Here is a 20124-nt window from a genome sequence, read left to right on the forward strand (position 1 = left end):
TTAGGCAAGGATGGGAGGGACAAACATGAGAGAGAGTAAGGGAAAGAATTACGTTACTCTAAAAGAACTGTACTTTTTATCTGACTTATGTAACTGTACCACTCTGCACATCACCTTTTCAATCCGTTTTTTATACTTTGCATATACTATCCCACTCCCTACAACAATATAAGAAATAACCTCAGATATCTGATCTCATGTGTTGGCTGATAAGGCTGAAGCAAGATTAGGATTGAATGTTACCTCATCTCAACTGTCTTGCTGTTCATTATTATGGAGTACAGCTAGAAATGGTTATATTTCCATTAAGCTGTGTTTGTTACTCTTGTCTCCCAAGAATGGAGATGGCCCGATGGAGGTGCCTACAGGAGTACAGGGAACATAAAAGTGGTTTCAGCCTTCAGAAGTATACAATTTCCTTATGATAAAAGATAATTCCTAAAAGCATTTACCTCTAACACAGAAGGCATGGATAAACATATGTATTAAGTACTATAGGAGTTCATAGATATCCAGACATCAGAGGGGAAATGCATGGAGAAGTAGCAGGAAATTAAGTAAAATAATTAGATTGAGATGAAAAATGTCAAGATGTGGATTATGGAGACCACTGAATTTTGAAAGTTTATATAGCATTCTGTAATTCTTGTAGGCTACACTAGTGGAGATCTTTAGCAAACACTTGGTGGGGGGGGGGGCAGAAATCCAGAATGTAGAACCAGATGTTAGTGGTTTACACTATAATCCTAGCTACTCAGCAGGCTGACATCTGAAGATCACAGTTCAAAGCCAACCCAGGCAAGGATGTCCATGGAACACTAATCTCTACTTAACCACCAAGTCTGGAAGTGAATTGTGGCTCAAGTGTTAGAGCACTAACCTTGAACAAAAGTGCTGATGGCCCTGCCCAGGCCCTGAGTTTAAGCTTCAGGACTAGCATGAAATAAAACAACAACAACTAGAAATTAGAAGGGAACTAAGTTTTGGACCTAAAAACTAGGGATATATTTGCACAGATATCTGCCACAAGCAGCCTCTTTGGAACTGGTGTATAGTAAAAGAAATGTGAGACCTACATTTAAAGCATAAGAGATCTGGAAGAAGGAGATCAGGACAATCTGTGGAAAAGAAAAGAACCAAAGTTGAGCAGAATTAGAGAAATGAAAGGGAGGAACTGTGGAGAAGTATGGAATACAGTAGATAAAGTAGAGAGCCCAAGGCCTAAGGAAAACAAACAGCTTTTGTGATTGAACATTGGGAATTTAATTTCCTTTCTGTGTGTGATTATGATGTGTGATAAGAAACTTATCAAGTATTGCATTGTTACTGAGCCTGTGTTTTTCCAAATGGAAAATGCATTCAACATAGATTAAATCAGACCTTTCTCTCTTCCCTTTTTCCCTTTTACTTTCCAAGTGAACAGTTACCACATTACAGATACTAATTTTTTTAAGTATAGAGTGAATTATGACTTAACACTGTTTTACTATGGTTATATTAACTTTGTTTAAAAATACATTCATAGCTGTGCATTACTCTGTATTAAAAGAGAATCAGTGGCATTCTCCACAAAGAATTGACTTTATATACGTGATATAAAAAGAAACCAGTATACACTCAAGGTCTGATTCAAATCTTAAAGAATTTTGTAGCACAAATAATAATCATTCTGGTTTGCTTTTTTCATGTGTATAGTAATTCAACAGAGAAGCAAGAATCTGTGCAATTAGCAGTGAGGACAGCAGAGAAACTCCTTAAAGAACTGAAACCTCAGACAGCTCAGGGTCATGTCCAGCTTCGCATAATGGAAAACTATTGCCTAATGGCCACCAAACAGAAGTCAAATGTTGAACAAGCACTGAATGCCTTCACTGAGATAGCAACCTCTGAGGTTCGTAGTAGTCTTTTTCAACTGCATGTCATCTCTTCCTGTCAGTATAGAAACTTGCATTTTTGATTCGTTGTTTATTTTCTGGAAAATGACTAACTGTACTGACAACTTATAACTACCTTGGGAAAGAATGATGTTCTCTAGCACGACTGAAATCACCTCTTGCTATTTTCATGGGTTTTTTTGTTGTTGTTTTGGTTTGGCTTTTTATTTTACGCTGGTCTTGGGAGTTGAACTCGGAGCCTGGGTACTTTTCCTGAGCCTCTTCTGCTCAAGGGCAGCTCTCTACCTTTTGAACCACAGCACTACTTCTGGGATGTTCTGGGTAGTTTATTAGATATAAGTGTCTCACAGACTTTCCTGCCTGGGATAGTTTCAAACCATTATTTTCATATCTCAGCCTTTTGATTTCAGGCAGAGCCACCCTATCAACTTAATTTGACAGAGTGACATTTTCTGACTTTTCACTCTACCTAAAGGAATACTGTAATGCTGATTATGATATCTCATGCCTACAATCTTAACTACTTCAAGGGCAGAGCTCAGAAGGATCATAGTTCAAGGCTAGCCTGGAAAAAAGTCCAAGAGACCACATCACAACCAACGTATGCTAGGTGCAAGTTTGGCATTAGTTGCTCATACCTATAATCCTAGCTATCAGGAGTCTGAAATTGAGAGAAGTGTAATTGGGCAAGAGAGTTCATGAAACTATGTCTCTGAAATAATCAGCAAAAAGAGGGGAAAAAAAAGGTGGGACTGAAAGGGAGGCTCAAGTAGTATACAGAAACATTCTAGCAGGAGAGTAGAGTGCAGGGTCCTGCATTCAAAACTCCCATGACCTCCCCCCTTATAAAAAATCCAAATGCATACCAGGATGGGGGAAATAGAAATTTGATCACTGTCCAAGCCAGCCCAAGCATAAAATGAAAACCTATCTTAAAAATAACCATAGCAAAAAATAAAAATAAAAAATGCCTGGAGGGGGCTGGGAGTTTGGCCCAGAGGTAAGAGTGCTTGCCTAGCATGCAGAAGACCCAGGTTCAATTCCGCAGTGCCACATACATAGAAAAAGCTGGAAGTAGTGCTATGGCTCAAGTGGCAGAGTGCTAGCCCCACATCTAGCAAAAAAAAAATGCATGGAGGGGGGAGCATGGCTCATGATAGAATATCTGGCAAGCATGTGTGAAACTCTGAGTTCAAATCCCATTATTGCCAAAACAAATATAGAAAAGAATACTGCTTTCTACAGACTCCATGAGAAACCTGACAAGTCTACATCAAACACCCAGTTTTAAGATATATAAACTTATATCATATAATTTCCAACTAGTTAATTTACACATTCATGATAACATTTTATCAGTTTTAACCAAAGTTTATTGGTAGAAGAGGGATTCTGTTTTTAATAAAGGAAAAGAGCAACACAAGTCAATATGCCTAACCACTGTCTCTTGCAGATAAATATTATCCTGTTAGGTGAAAGAATTAAAGAGACAAAATGTTAAATTTGAAATAAAATCTATGTATGTATTTATTTCCTTCTGCTCCTATACAAACCCTACATATCCAGTTAACATCATTGAAAAATGAGTTGCACTGATGGTTAGAACTGTGATATGGCATCAGCAGAGTTATTGAATTATTATGTCAAGCACATGACAAAAGAGCAGCCTGTAAATAGCATATGCTGTTTCTGTGTTTTTCTTCTAAACAGAGGACTATTTTATTTTGTATCTTATAGTCTGAAGCTTTGCTTTCTTTCAGAAAGATCATATCCCAGCACTCTTGGGAATGGCCACTGCTTACATGATCTTGAAGCAGACTCCAAGAGCTCGAAACCAGCTGAAGAGAATTTCAAAAATGATTTGGAATCCTGTTGATGCTGAGGAGTTTGAGAAGAGCTGGCTACTCCTTGCTGATATTTATATTCAGTCAGCAAAATACGACATGGCAGAAGAACTCCTAAAACGATGTCTACGTCATAATAGAGTAGGTGATCGCAGAGAAAAAGTAACGCTAACCTGTGTCATGTCAGCTTTCTGTAACAATGCATTATACTGTTAGGTCCATTTCCTCTGAATGTTAGTGTTTCTTATTGCCACTATCAGGAAGTACATATAGTATGAAAAGCCATCATCCTTGAAAGAAAAAAAAGGATTTATACAGTTCTAGGTTCCAGCTGTGGTGATGTCCTACTTAGAGCAAGTGTTTTTGGAATGTCACACACTTGCCTGTGATTACCCAGCTCCTCTCAGAACTAATGAAAATTGCCGAACATGAATTGTGGATGTCTGTCCCTACCATTGGGAGCCACTGTTGATGAATATACTGCAGCTGTATATATGTATGATTCCCACAGTATTAGAATCTCTTTTGCAGAATATATTTTGTGAGGGGAAGTCTTGTCAGCTTTTAATTCAATTTAATATGAAATCTTACCTTTAGGCATGAAAACTGAAACTCTCTTAAATCCATACAAGCATTGTAAAGCATTTTGCTAGCAACTTCATTTTGTTTGTTGGGAGTCCTGGGATTTTAACTCAAGGCTAGTGCTTTCAAAATAGGAGCTGCAACACTTGAGCCACCCTACCAGCAAGAATAGGTCCTTGTTTTTTTTTTTCCTGTCTGGTTTAGACCATTAGCCTCCTATTCATCAATAGTGAGGACAAGTACACATCACCACACTCAGCTTTTTATTGGGTGAAATAGGAGCGCATTAACTATTTTGCCCAAGCTACTCTGGAACTGAGACCTTTCTTATCTCAGCCTCCTTCTGAAAGTTAGGTTTATAGGCATGAGACATGACATCTATCTTAACAGAAAAAAATATGTATCTTAGCCAGTTGCAGGTGGCTACACTTATAAGTCTAGCTGCTCAGGATGCTGAGATCTGAAGACTGCAGTTCAAAGCCAGCCCAGGCACAAAAGTCCGTGAGACTCTTATCTCCAAATAATCACCAGAAAACTGGAACACTATCTCTCTCTCCCTCTCTCTCTTTCTCTTTCTTTCTCTCTGTCTCTGTCTCTGTTTCTCTCTCTCTCTCATGACAATATGACTATTTTTGAAGCTAAATTTTTTGTTATTTTCTCAGAAACAATTATAGAAATATGGAGAAATTTACCACTCATAATAATTCAAAATTGTAATCACAGTAGATCTGGTCTCTCTGAGTAAATTAGATCATGAAATAGGTTATTATTTTTTTCTGAAGAAGTCTGCTACTCTTAAGATACTTTCTTAGGAGCTTAAAAACCTAAAGTTTATCTATTTAAATATGTATAGGGCTAGTCTCATGATTTGTTACATTGAGTTAAATCGGCCTTGAAAACAGTGAATACTTATTAGTAAGTCTTGAACTTTAAACTGTGAGTTGTTGGACCTTACGTACTTGGCCTCTAGTTATGCAGTTTGGGTGTGATTAAGACGTGGGGGATACAGCAGAAGTCTGAGTGCTGAACCACCCACAGCAGTACCTGGCCTGGTTGAATGATGGTTTCATTAGACACTTACTTGGTTTGGCCCTTCTGATTAAACAGATCCATGGTGAATTCAAGTCTACAATTCAGAAACTAAATCTGAGGAACTTTGGATTGTGTCAATTAAACATGGAAAGCCTTCAGTTTAGGGGCAGGAAATGTGCATGATGCTACTAGAACATCATACCCTACCAGCTGACAGAGAAGAAATCAAAGATGATCAGTGATGTCAGGGACTTAGAAGCCAACTTGAAGATGCTCAAGGAGCCAAAGTTAGGATACTGCAAGAACCAGTAGGAATGGTAGCTCAAATAGATTGAAACCTAGCAAACATGTGTAAGCACAAGACTTCATCAACATAAAAAAAGAGAAAGAAAAAAAGACTGATTTCACCATTATCCCTTAAACAGATTGATAAAGGATTAAGCATTTGTCCTGTCTTTTCTACACAGACTAGGCTATTGGCTAACCAAATGTTAGATATGGAGACAGTTTTCATTTTAGGCATTTTTCTTATTAATGAAAAATGTTAGACTATCACCATTTTCCAATACTGGAAAATATGTGAGTAGACATAACAAGCAGGAGGTTCAGAAATTTTCTGCTTCCTGATGGAAAAATAAAACATGTATGACTGGGATGAAAAAAGAACTCTACTCATAATCAAGGAAAGTAATAATGTAATGGAATACCTTCTTAAATCAAAAGAAATTTAAAAATTTTAAATATCAAAATGCTAAATAGACAGCTCCATGGCAGGATAGGGAAAAGACATTTATGTTGAGCTCTTACAGCTTTCAATTTAACTCTTATTTATGGTATTAAGGCTTGAACTCAAGGCCTAAATGCTTACTAAACAAGTGTTTTGCTGCTTGAGCAACACCCCCAGTCTGATGGTTTTAACAAAAATGTTGATTAGAAATTTCTTCAATTAAGTGAGAAAAGTAAAACTATTTAAAAAGCTTCTACAATTTTTTCCATGCATTAATGGGGACATAGCCGAATATATGTCTTAATTTACCACTATTGTCATAGGTAGTGTGAATAAATCTTGGTAACAGTGATGCTCCTGTGCCATTTGATGCATCAAATGATGAAATAAACATCAGAATATAAAAAAAACAAAAAAATTCTGCTGGTACATAAGTAAATATTCAAATCAAACCTCTAGATCTCATTACAATTTTCAGGAAAATGAGTAATACAGGAGCAGATTATATAAACACATCAAGGATATGATTAACTAAATCTAAGTTGAGAGAAACCCTAGGATGAATGTCTTTGTTTATACTTAATTCTGAAAATGGACAGAAGAAGAAATCTGATCAGTCAAAAGAGACTAGAGATTCAATCACAGTGTGAGCCTTATCTGAATCCTTAATCTAACATATATATGCATATATACACATACATCCATATATCTATACCTATATGTGTATATATATATACACCTATGTGTATATATACACCTATCCACCTATATATATGTATGAATGTATGTATGTATACACAGGTATATGTATATATGTATATGGGTATGTCTATATTTGTGTATATTATATATATAATATATATATAATATACACAAATATATGATTTGCAATGTGGATAGTGATGGGATATGTGATGATTAAAGAATGACAAAACTTTACATGCATAAGCTGTAGTTAAAGAAGTATTCACTGTTTAGAGAAGTATAGTAATGTGATGAAGTGACATTATATGGGGATTGTTTTCTGACTACATGAGGGATAGTGACAGGTACTGTTAGTCATGAGTTAATTTTTGATACTAGATTATGGGTTCAGGGAATTCATTATGCTCATTTCTGTATTTGGTGAAGTTATTTATATTTGTGCAAATACATGCATATATATAGTATACACATATATTACATATACCTTCATGTGTATTTTAATTCTGTAAAGAGACAAATCCTGATAATCCTGATTCTGACAGATTTGGGATGATGAGCTAGCATCAGAGCTATTCATTAAATTTTATAATTTGGTTGCCTACTCAAGGTTGAAACCATCATTTTAGGTTACCTTTAAGTAGATTGATGTGATGGACCTCTATTAAGTAGTTGTAAGAAAAGTGGGGTTCAACTCAACATATCAGCTGATGTGTACAGTGCATCTTAGTCAGCATCACACTTTCCCCATCAGTCCTTCCCTTCAAGTTACATTATTATGCCCCTTCTTTTTGAGTTCCACTCTCCTAAACATGTTTAGGCTTCCTAATAAGCATTTTGTTAAACCTTTAACTTCTTAATGGTATTGTGTTCAATCTATTTATGCATCTTCCATTTTCCCACAGTCTTGCTGCAAAGCATATGAGTACATGGGATATATTATGGAGAAAGAGCAAGCATACTCAGATGCTGCCTTCAATTACGAGATGGCGTGGAAGCACAGCAACCAGACAAATCCAGCAGTGGGTGAGTTTAGCAAATTGTGCACCAAGTTTTCACAAATAAATTGTCAATTTGTGTCTCATTTACAAGTTGTCATTTAAATGTGACTTTTCAGTACAAAATATTCCTCAGGAACTAGTTTTTGTCTATCTAAGAAGATAATAGATTTTTATATACATAATAACTTAATTACAGAATTAAGCCTGAGTTTCCACAGTCCTAACTTGTCAAACTTATTCTTACCATCTGAGAAGACTTCAAGCCTAATTTTGCTCTTTTCTCTTTTTTCTTTTCTTTTCTTATTTTCTTTTTATTTATTTATATATTTTTTTGTGGGCTTGAACTCTTCAGCTCAAGGATACCACCCTATCCCTGGAACCACAGCACCATTTCCCCTTTTCTAGTGACTAGAGATAAGAGTCTCATGGTATTTTGTGCGCAGGCTGGCACAGTCCTCAGATAGCCTCCTAAGTAGCTAGGATTACAAGCATGAGCCACTATGCCCAGCCTCTTTTCTCTTTTTTCTTCCTCTGTTGTTTTGAATATGGTTGTTATAACAAAAAGAAAGTGTCCCATCGTCAAATAGAATTAGACAAACAAATTCAGTTAAGTCACCCAGGTTTCTTTACTCCAAACCTTCAGAAGTTGATTTTTTAAAGATTTTTTTCCTGTATTTTTATTGTAATTAATAGAAGAGTTACATTTATATTTGCCAGATAAAAGGTGCATTGCTTCACACACATTGATATGCCTTCTCATATTTTTGTCCCCATTTTTCTCCCCCGACCCCCTCCCAATGTAAGATACTGTAAAAATATGAGAATAGCCAAGGGACAACAAAAGAGATGAGAAATATCATAGTACATTAAGAACAGCAATCACACATTATATAGCCTGGAGGCCCTTTTATTTAGCCCCATCCTATATGGCCTTATGTATCTAGGTTCTGAGCTGTTATAATCCTGTGCAAGGAGAGTCCAAGGTTTGTACTAATTATTACAAATGAGGGAAACCATTGAGCCTATGTTCCTTTGGGTCTGGCTTATTTCACTTAATATTATTTTTTCCAAGTCTTTCCATTTCCTTACAAATGGGGAAATGTCGTTCTTTCTGATGGCAGCATAGAATTCCATTGTGTATAAATACCACATCTTCATGATCCAGTCATCAACTGAGGGGCATCTGGATTGGTTCCATATCTTTGCTACAGTAAATAGTGCTGCAGTGAACATCATTGTGCTAGTTGCTTTAGTATGTCCTTGTTTCTGGACATTTGGGTAAATGCCAAGGAGTGGAATTTCTGGGTCATAGGAGAGGTCTATATTTAGTCTTTTGAGGAATGGTCATACTGCTTTCCATAGTGGTTGAGTGAGTTTGCACTCCCACCAACAGCGTAGTAGTAATCCCTCCTGGCCACATCCCTGCCAGCATCTGTTGTTATTAGCTTTCTTGATCCTGGCCATTCTAACTGGAGTGAGGTGGAATCTTAGAGTTGTTTTGATTTGCATTTCTTTTATGGTCAGAGATGTCGAGCATTTCTTCATTTGTCTATAGGATATTCTTATTTCTTCTTCAGAGAAGTCTTTCTTTAAATCTTTGGCTCATGTTTTAATGGGATGGTTGTTTCTTTGAAGATTAGGTTTTTAGTGATTCAATTTTTTGAGCTGTTGATATATTTTAGATATGAGGCCCTTGTCTGTTGTGTGGTTAGTGAAGATCTTCTTCCACTCTGTGGGCCTTCTATTTAGTTTGATAGTTATGTCCTGTGCCATATAGAAGCTCTGCAGTTGAATGCAATCCCATTTGTCCAAACTTTCTTTGATTTGTTGTGTTTCTGGGTCTTTATTAAATGAAAGGACCTCCACGATATAGAAACAAAAGCCATATAATGAGTGATTGTTGTCCTTAATGTACTATATTATCTCTCATCTCTTTTGCTGTCCCTTGGTTATCTCATATTGTTACAGTATTTCACCTTGTTATCTGATGTATTCTATATATGCTTATTTGGTTATTTGAAATAGGATAGGGAAGGGGGAAAACAAGATGAGGGGTGGGGATAGGGGGAGGGAAATGGGGACCAAGACATGAGAAAGGGTATCAATGTTTGTGAAGTAATTTACCTTCTATCTGGTGAATATAATGTAACCCTTCTATTAATTACAATAAAAATATATGGGGAAAAAAGAAAATTAAAAAAAAAATTCAACCTGTGCCAAGGAGACCTAATATATCTCCTATTTCTTCTTGTAAAGTTTTTAGAGTGTCTGCTTTTACCTCTAGGTCTTTGATCCATTTGGAGTTAATCCTCTTCAGAAGTTTTGAAACTCTCATGTACCTTGTTACAAATAACAGAGAAGGGCCATGTTTTCCATAATTCACCACAGGACTAGGATTTTCTCCTGAGTATCTAGAAATATCATCTACTTCCTGTGTTTTGTGGACTGTTATTTTCAGGAATGGGAGTGTCTACAGTATTCCTTACACCTTGACAGCATCTGAACAGTACTTACTGCCTCACCCTTCATTGTAAGGAAGCTCATTCCCATGCTTTTGCTTTTGTTATATTTTCTTTGAAATGGGCTAGCCTGTTCTGTGGAACAGATGAGGATCTTTTAATTGTAAACTTTGTCTATTCTAAGGCCTAGTTCCTAGCTTTGATTAGTTTTATGTCTCATCCTTCAGATTCCATCCCTGGTTCAAGTTCTTGTATTGTAATCTCTCCTGGCTTTGGTCATGACTTAAGTCTTCCAGGAAATATAATTTAGTTTTGAAGTTGTTATCTAATGTACTAATTTATATAATGTACTTCTCCTAAGAGAATGAGAATCTCATGACTACAAACAATCGATTTGCCTGATATATTAAGTTCTGAATAGAACCATATAATATAAATGAAGAGTTTAAATATGGTTTCATGCCCTATGTTGTTTTCTTTATACACTAAAATGATAATTGATACTTTGCAATAAGTGATAGAAACCAGAATAGCAGACTTTGTACTTAATGTGGTCCTTTTCTCTTGCTGTTTGCTGTCTTGATATTCTTTCATTTCACTCTACCATCTGTGACCACATCACTTCTGTCTGTAGTAATTAGCCTCCACTAAAGTTTCTCCAGTGAGTTAGCAAATAAAAAAGAAGGAAAAACAGTAAATACTACCCATGTACTTACAAATAATGTGATTCTGTTTGTTTTAACAGGCTACAAATTGGCATTTAATTACTTGAAAGCAAAAAGATACGTGGATTCTATTGATATATGTCATCAGGTAAACATTTAAATTAGATTAATTGGGGGAGAGCTGGGGAGGGGTAAAGTAGTACTAGGTTTTGAACTCATGTTTAGGCCTCATTTAGATTTCTTTAAATTTCTGAGAAACATAATTTCCTACCTTCAGTTAAGTTCTCCAGATGAATCTGAATAGAAGTGAAAGATGGAGAATTTTGGTAAATGACATAATGTATTCTGAAAAATTAATCATTGTTCAGAATTTAGAAAATAATTAGATGTACGTAGATCAAACAGGTTTTGAGTTGGGTCTTAAACAGTAAGATGTATATGTGTCCATGTAAAGACTGAGGCTAGTGGAAGAATTGTGTTAAGCAATATATTTTTTCCTTTTGACTTTGCATTTGTTAGCATAAATGAGTTGTATATTTGACAATTCCATATGTGCATTCAGTGTACCTTGATCAGAATCCTCGCTACATCACACTCCATTATCTTCTCCCACCTTCCCAGACCAATTTCAACAGGCTTAGTTCCATTTTCACACATGTACATAAAGAAAATAGTAGTTAAGTGAGATTACATTTAAAGGTGATTTAGATTCTTCATGTTATTGTCCTGGCTAGAGATCCTTGACCATGTGTCTGAGTCTGTTAAGAGAATTCAGAGATTCACAAAACGAAAGTGAAAGGTAGTCTGAAACTTAGAAGTTACTCCATTTATTCCATTAGCTACTATATGAATTAATGGATATGTAAATTTCTCTTTTAGAATCTGCAGGGTTCCTTTTGACATTATCCTCGTAATGTTCCATATAAGGCACTAAACCTTGAAGAAAACTGCAAGAAAAGCTCTTTAGAAAATAATTTTAGGGATGGGAGTGTGGCCTAGTGATAGAGTGCTCACCTAGCATGCAGGAAGACCTGGGTTCAATTCCTTAGTACCACATACATTGAAAAAAGCCAGAAGTGGCATTGTGGCTCAAGTGGTAGAGTGCTAGCTTTGAGAAAAGCCCAAGGACAGTGCTCAGGCCCTGAGTTCAAGCTTCTGGACTGGCATAAATAAATACATACACTTATGTATATATGTATGTATGTAAAAAATAAAAAAGAAAATACTTTTAATGTCCATTTTGATAACTGTGCATCACTTCATTATTGTAAATGGTAGGCCTCAGTGATTACCATTCATGTCTGTGTATCACTATGTTTCTCATTAATATTAAGGTTGTATGTTAGTATAAGACTGTACATTCAAATTATTTGTGGAGTTTTTTTCAAAAAATGAGTCTCTAGCACAAGTCTTCGACATTACTCTAGGTAAATCCAATTTGTGCTTCTGGTTAAAAATCACCTTCTAGCTGGGTGCCAATGACTCACACCAGTAATTCTAGCTACTCAGGAGACTTGTGATTTAAAGCCAGCCAGGGAAGAAACTCTGTAGTTAACCACCAAAAATCCAGAAGTGGAGCTGTCACTCAAGTGGTAGACTGCTAACTAGCCTTGAATGGGGGTGGGGGAGGGAGGGCAAGATAGGAAATTAGAGAAAAAGAAAAATTATTTACCACTAGTAAATATCACAGATAATTTTTTCTAAAAGATATTTTATCATTTTTTGCATCTCATCTGTTAAGAAACCAGTTTGATTTATGATATCTCCTTATGTAACATTCATATTCTACTCACCTATTCATATATTAATATATGAATGGGATTGTATTATAGAGAAGCTGCCCCCTTTGAAGACAGCGCTCAATGAAATCCAAATCACTCATTTGATGAAAGTTTCGAGTTCATTAGTTCCTAACAGTGAATTACAACTTCTTGGGATTTTTTTTTTTGCAGGTTCTTAAAGCACATCCAGCTTATCCAAAAATCAGGAAGGAAATCCTTGATAAAGCACGCTCATCTTTAAGACCTTGAAAAAGTGATTTTAACTTCATTAAGCAGGCAACGAAAACGAAGTAACCTGGGTGCCAGTTCAAAACAAGTCTGAGCTAATACTGTTACTGAAGCGTATCTTCCCTTCTCCAGCAGAGGCTGCTGCTGTGTATGACAAAAAGTGCTGTGTCAAATTGTGTTTTAATAGAGAAGCTAAAGAAAGCTAGTCTGTTTCATTCTTTTGATTAGGTGAAGATCTGGTATCTATGGTAAAACTATTGCTCCTTTTAATGAAGGATATTTTTGTTAATTTCAAAATTATATATTACTTAGGGATATTAGTTATTTTAGCGCACATATTATAAGTTCATTTATCCATTTAATTTTTATCCCATTCCATATTTTAAAGGCTTGAATAAATCTTGTAGCTAATTTATGAAAAAATGTGTATTTTAAATATATATTTTTAATAAAAGTTTTATTAAATACATAATTTACCTGCTTCTTGCAACTCAGAAGACACATTAGGGTTTTTTGTTTTTAGTTTTGGGGTATTTTGGGGGGAAGTTGTTTTTTCTGCCAGTCATGGGACTTGAATCCTGGGTCTCGGTGCTGTCCCTGAGCTCTTCAACTCAAGGCTAGTGCCCTAAAACTTGAGCCACAACACCACATCTGGTTTTCTGGTGGTTAAGTGGAGATAAGAGTATCAAGGACTTTAGTGCCTGGACTAGCTTTGAATGGCGATAGGCAGATATCACCCTCCTTAGTAGCTAGGATTACAGGGATGAGCAATGGGTGCCCAACTCACACATTAGCTTTCACAAAATTAAATTAGTATGCTGTGTTTTCTTCAGTATAAAAGGATAACATTGCAGGAAAATGAGCTTTCCTTGAAGAACCCTATACTGGAAAAAGGTAGTGTCCCTTTGCTTTGTTAAATTTGTATTTTCTCTTATCCATGCCAATGTGATCTTAAGAAATCATTGTTATCTGAAGTCAATTTAAATGGACTAAGCCATAAAGAAATTCTCAATCTTAGCCCAAGAAACAAGGTCTGTGTCATTTAAGACACTCTTATCTAGTAGAGAAGGGTGAAAAGTGCTTTTTTCTTATTCAGACTCAAAAGCACACTTTGTGAAAGCAACTGCTTGCCCATCTGTCCCCAGCAGCACTCTGCCAGAGCACTCCTCACCCTTCTACACCAAATTCACACTCTTCTTACCATAATCCTTACTATTAAGGTTCATTTCTGTCTACATTCTTTTTAAGTTCTTTGGAAATTCATTAAACAGAGTCAGATTTATTTTCATTTGCAGTAAACACATAAATTAAAAAAAAACAATTTACTACTTGTCTTTAAGTGTCTTGTGTTTGGTTCTTTGATTATTGGCAGTTCTAGGATTTAAACTGGAACTTTGCACTTAACTAGGCAGGTGCTTTACCACTTGAACCATGCCCCCAGACCCTTTTGCTTTATTTTTTGCACAGATGCCTCCTAGCACAATCCTCCTACCCACCTCCTATATACCTGACATTACATAAACCTTTGAGATAAGGTGTTACAACTTTCTTCTTGGGCTGGCTTTGAACTTGGATCTTCCAGTCACTTTTCAAGTAGCTAAAATGAGATCATGAGCCACTGAACCTGGACAATCACCTGTTTCTGATCACTTCTCAACTTTTTAAATGACATCTTAATTCCAATTACGTGGTATAAAATTTTAACCATTCTTCTTTTCCACCGATCTCTTATTTATGGCACTTCATGTAACATATCTTTATGAAGATAAAGATAACATATCTTGACCTTCAAAGCCCTAGAACATATGTATGTCTCTGTTCTAAAGACTTGAAACTGAAAGTTTAACTTCTTTTTTTTTTTTTTTGCTAAGTCAGAAGGAAAGAACTCTGTAGCCCGAATGACATTGTTTGTTTTTGTGGGCCCTGTGAACATGAAGCAAGCACTCAGCCACTGGACCACACACACAGCCCCTGGCTGGACATCAGTAAGAACATGACTGTGCACTAAAGTTTGTGTTTCCTGCATTGATGGCTTTGTCCCTCATGTGATGATGTTCGGAGTGGAGACTTTAGGAGGCATGCACTTGCAAGGACAGACATCATGAATGGGGTTAGTGCTGTGTTGAAAGGAACCCCAAGATTCCAGTTCTCTTTTCATGCGTGTGGATGCAAGAAGTCAGCCATCTACCACCCAGAAGAGACCCTCACAAGTACCTGACAGCTGGGACCATGCTCTTACACTTCCAGTCTCCAAAACTGAGAAATTTCCCTGGTTGATAGGCCAACCAGTGTTTACAATTTTATTATAAAAGTTGAACTGAAGAAATATCAGAATCATACATATCCAAATGTCTTTAAAGTATTTCCAGAAATGCTCAACACCTCTGGCCAAAAGAGAACTGCAAATCAAAACAACACAGAGTCTATCTTAGTCCTGTTAGAATGGCCATCATCAAGAATACAAGCAATAACAGATGCGGGGGCAAGTGTGTGTGAGGGTAGAACCTAATATAATGTTGGTGAGAATGTAAATTTTTCAAACAGTCTGGAAAACAATATATGATAGTTGCTCAAAAACAGACACACAATTCAATATCACTTCTGGAAATTTAACCAAAAGACAGGCTACGATACAGTAAGAGCTTTGCACAACCACATTTGCTGTGGCACTATTAAACATACCCAATCTATGGACACAGTCCAGATGTCCCTAAATGGATGAATGGGTCAGGAAAATGTGATATATATACTCAACAGATTTTTACTCATTCATTAGGAAGAGTGATATTACATCATTTGCAAAAAATTGGATGGTCCCGGAAGATATTAGATATCAGGTACAGAAAGATAAAGGACAAATGTTTTCTCATATATGTGAAGCTAGCACTAATTATAAATGTACAAGTAAACATACTGCTGTCGTGCACAAGTGTACTCAAATGCATTAACCAAAATTTGGGGTTTTTGAGGGAGAATTCAAACATTGTGATTTCTTAGAAAGTCTGACTCTATCCAACAAATTACCAGAACACTAGTAGTTGACAAGTAGGGGATGGGAAGGGGAAAGGACACATGATGTGAGTAAGAGAGGAAGTCATAAATCCAATGCATACCCTGCAAAATTAAGAAAATTGAGGAGAGGGGTAGGGTTAGGAGGGACGAGAAGAATTTTGAAAGTTGTGACTTTGATCAAGATGCATTGTATTTATAAACATATGCTGAATGGTAAATCCTTTGTACAATAATTTAAAGATAATATACAAAATGAATACAAAGACACAATCAGAAGGCAAAAAATGAAGCATAGTTTGAAAATTTCATGGGAAGGGGTAACAATGTTCAAGAAATATGTACCCACTACCTGATGATATAACTCTAATCCCTCTATATATCACTGCAACAATAAAATAAAATGAAAGCAAATTAAAAAAAGAAAGTGTGCCAAGACAGAGGGACAGGATGGCTACTTTAAAGCATGAGCCTCAAAGTGGGCATGGTGTCTGCTGGGGCGGGGGTTGGGGGAAAATCATGCACTGGTAGCAGATGGAAATAAAGAAAAGTTGGAGAGGGAAGCATGGAGAGGAATAAGTATGAAGAGAGATGACAGAATTCTACACAGGAGAGCATAGGCAAAAGTCTGGATAAAATATTGCAGTATGTTCTGCCTAGCATGTTTGTGGGGTAGGGAGAAAGGAAGAGAACAAGACAGAGGGAGGAGTGGTAACAAAAGAGAATTTTGAATCTGGAATCTTATATGGATGACCTCCAGGGAAGCTTACCTGTCCTTTTCATCCTTGAAGATTTTCAGTGCAATTATTACTTAGTCTTATTCCAGCACTAATAAATACAAGGAGGTAACAATGAAGAGCCTCAGGAGATCAGATTCCTTGCAGGTTTTATGTATGTTCTCTCATGTGATCCATACAATCCATGTGCTTCTTATGGCTGGGGACTTGTGCAGTCTATGCAATTTGAAAAAGAAGAAACATGGTAAAATGGCAGTACCAAAATGCAAGTGCACGCTGACCTGACCTCAGATGCATGTTCTGACTGCTACCCTGACTGCTCGGAAATTACTACATTTTTCTGAGAATTCTCTATGTAGCTCATGAGTCCATTTTTAAAATTTGGTTATTGACTCTTTGAGGGTTTAGTTTATTGAGCTTTTTGTGTATTCTGGATATTAGGTCACTGTCTATGTCTAGCTGCCAAAGATCTTCTTTAGGCTGTCTTTTTAAATTGTTATCTATGTCCTTTGCCATGAAGAAACTTATTCATCTGATGCAATTCTATCTATCAATTCTTTCTGTAATTAGCTAAATCCCTGGTTTACTTAAAAAGTTGCTACCTGTACTGAGAAGTCTAAATTATGTTATTATTATTTCTTTACTAAGGATTGATTTATGTGACATGCCCCAAAACAGAAGAAATATGAAAGTTGGAGCTAAAACCAGTCAGTCTTGATTCCACACTGCTTTCTGCTGCCAGCTGGAGGAACTATTACAAATGAAATGTTAGGGGCACCTTTGAGGCTTACATTCCAGACAAAGAAACAAGGGATCGAGTTAATGGGGAAGAATATTCTATACATCTGGGGTCTCAGTAGCATGTTCTCAAGGAAAGAAATTGTAAAAGGTTTAATTCACTTAAAAATTAATTTATTATTATAAAGATGATATGCGGAGGGATTACAATTACATGAATCAGGTAATGGGTGTATTTCCTTTTGTACATTGTCTTCTGTTCCCTTACTTTTTCCTAGTCCTTCCTCTGTCCCCACCCATGGGTTGTACACTTCACTTTGGCAAAAAAAAAAAGAAAGAAAGAAAAAAAACCTGTGGTAAAGTAGATTCCAAGAGGAAATAGCTTTCTCCTCAGAATTCAGAAACCTAGATAAAAATCTGTAAAGGTTTTATGCTAGATTGAACTTTGCACCAGATTTTAATCAGAGAGTAGAATCAATAAGTCCAATTAAGAATCTAGAAGAAGCAATCCTATTTGGGGATCTAGAGATGAATACCTTTAAATTAGAACCATATAAAAATATTAGCACTGACAGAGCAAGTTTTTTTTTCTTTAGTTAGAGTTTTGCAAAAGTATAAGGAAAGAATACATTCACATACTGCTGGAGAATGAGGGCATGTAAGGTAGAATGTCCTCTACCCCTTGCTATTTTCCAGTGTTACTGCAATATCCATAAAGTAAATGGCCTAATATATTAAGACCTATCCTTTAGTGTATCACTGTGAATTATTAAAAGCTAGTTTCAAAGTTTAATTTTTCTAGATTTTTACTTAAAATTATGAAAAGTAAAAAGAAAACTACATGATTGAAAGTATGTATTGATTTGCTACATATACAGCTGCATAGATAATAAACACATACCATATGTTCACAAACCAAATAAACATAACTCAATGGCTAACAATTTTATGTTAATGATGAAAAACACTAGATAATATTTCTTTACTCTTATAAAGTTAACATCAATGAATACATTCATACTAAAAGGAGTATCTTGTTTGTTCTCCCTAAGACAATCCCAAATGTACTTTTTGTTGACCACTTAAACAGACTTTTCTGAACAAAAGAGAAAAAAATATAAAAGATGACATTTCACCATTTTTTTAATTGTTCATATAACATATAATGAAATTTCCCCTACTTGTCAAAGATCAGGAGATGGAAAATGAGCAGACTTCCAGCAAAAGGCAATAGAAGCCATATCCCAAACAGTAGTAACAGAACATCAGGGCTCTTGCAGGTGTGGGGAGAGTTAGAAGGCACCATTGGATATTTATATAACATCATTTCATGAGCCTTACAAAATTATGAGCATAAGCAGCAGCTATGGGCAACCAATAGGAATCAGCGAGAAGTCTATGATTCCTACCATGTACCAAATTATTTTGTTGACTTTATATGGCCTATAGACTGGATGCTCCCCATCCCTGTAAGGGGACAAATAAAATATACTTCACCAAAACAAGCAAAACTCCCAATCTTATATCGGCGCACACACACACACACACGCATGCACGCACGCACGCTCACCAAACCAGTTGCTTCTACTTTTGGTCCCTTATTCTAAAAACAAGTTTAGTGATAATCTAAAAAGTTAATAAAGTAGAAACTCATGAAAGTATTAAAATCATACAAGCCACAGTGTGTGGTTGTGTCACATGGGCACTCCACACTGATGCCTGAAAGATGAGATAGAGACTGAAATTTTCCAAATACTGCACCTGTCACTGCATCTTGTTGGAGGAAAGGAAGCCCCTTTAATTTGGAAAAATTTTTGTCACTTTGGGACAACCTGAAAAATGGGAGGGCAAGAAGAAACCTTTTCAGATGTGGGTTTCCAGGTCATAATTACAGAGGGATGTGAAAGTATTTGTCTTTTACAATTAGGGCAATTTGAACATCTTAAAATATTTCCGAGAAGAACCCAGTAAAATGTTCAGGCATAAGAAAGACAAAATGAAGAAATCTGAGCAGGAAAAACAGTGGAATTCGGGAGACATTTAGAAGGATTAAAGTTCATATGGATGCCTGGTTTTCCTAGAGGAAGGGGAGGAACAGAGTAACTTCAGAACAGGAGGTAACTGCCTGGAAAGGCAGCCATGGGAACCTTTATTCTAATTGGCATTATTGGTTCCACCAGGAAAATAGACTTTGACCTAAGGGCAATACCATGCTTTTGCACATGCATGGAATCTTGGGCCTTTGTTTTCCTTAGTCTTGAGGTAGTTTTTCACTCATGTCCAGGTTTCTGGTTGTGGTGGCTGGAAGTCAGCCTGCTAAATTAGAGAGGGCTACTAAATCATGGTTTGGTAGCATGCTAAATCATGGTTATGAGCAAAAAATGTACTACTCACCTTCTGAAGAACCAGATGTTTCCAAGAATATCGCTTCACTTTACAATCTGCCTTACAGTGCAGATTGGCGAACCTGGCACCATGCCACAAAAAAGCAATTTGTCCTGTAAATTAGGAAAGCTGAGTAATGAGCAGGTTCTAAATGCCTTCTTTCACAGTGGTGACATTCTTAAACCAACCTGCTTTCAAATTGTGTGTATTTTTATCTTCAAATACATTCTTCTGACCAACATGAAACAAATTCTTTTTCTTTTTTAACCATAAGAATATTTTAAAGATGTAACTACTACTTCTGTTTCCGCCAGTGGCAGCCTGGTTTTATTTTTAATG

General features: G+C 36.3%; 1 protein-coding gene and 1 long non-coding RNA gene across 2 annotated transcripts in view; one reads left to right on the top strand and one right to left on the bottom strand.

The window, feature by feature from the left end:
* Ttc21b (tetratricopeptide repeat domain 21B) overlaps positions 1-13388 on the top strand; it is a 55988-nt gene extending 42600 nt beyond the window's left edge. The window contains exons 25-29 of the mRNA XM_090342716.1: positions 1696-1891; positions 3656-3880; positions 7688-7808; positions 10988-11055; positions 12860-13388. Coding sequence (XP_090198842.1) covers positions 1696-1891; positions 3656-3880; positions 7688-7808; positions 10988-11055; positions 12860-12937 — 688 coding nt within the window. The 3' untranslated portion in view covers positions 12938-13388. The remainder of the gene's footprint in view (positions 1-1695; positions 1892-3655; positions 3881-7687; positions 7809-10987; positions 11056-12859) is intronic.
* On the bottom strand, positions 105-19879 carry LOC150056269 (uncharacterized). Its single transcript, XR_016537255.1, has 3 exons — positions 19795-19879; positions 16696-16878; positions 105-362 (listed from the first exon to the last, which is right to left on the bottom strand). It is a non-coding gene; the product is annotated as an uncharacterized LOC150056269 (long non-coding RNA).
* Between the last annotated feature and the right edge of the window lie 245 nt (positions 19880-20124).

The sequence above is a fragment of the Megascapheus bottae genome, chromosome 12 (genome assembly GCF_031878675.1).
Source record: "Megascapheus bottae isolate mThoBot1 chromosome 12, mThoBot2.hap1, whole genome shotgun sequence".
In the NCBI taxonomy this organism is placed as follows: Eukaryota; Metazoa; Chordata; class Mammalia; order Rodentia; family Geomyidae; genus Megascapheus; species Megascapheus bottae.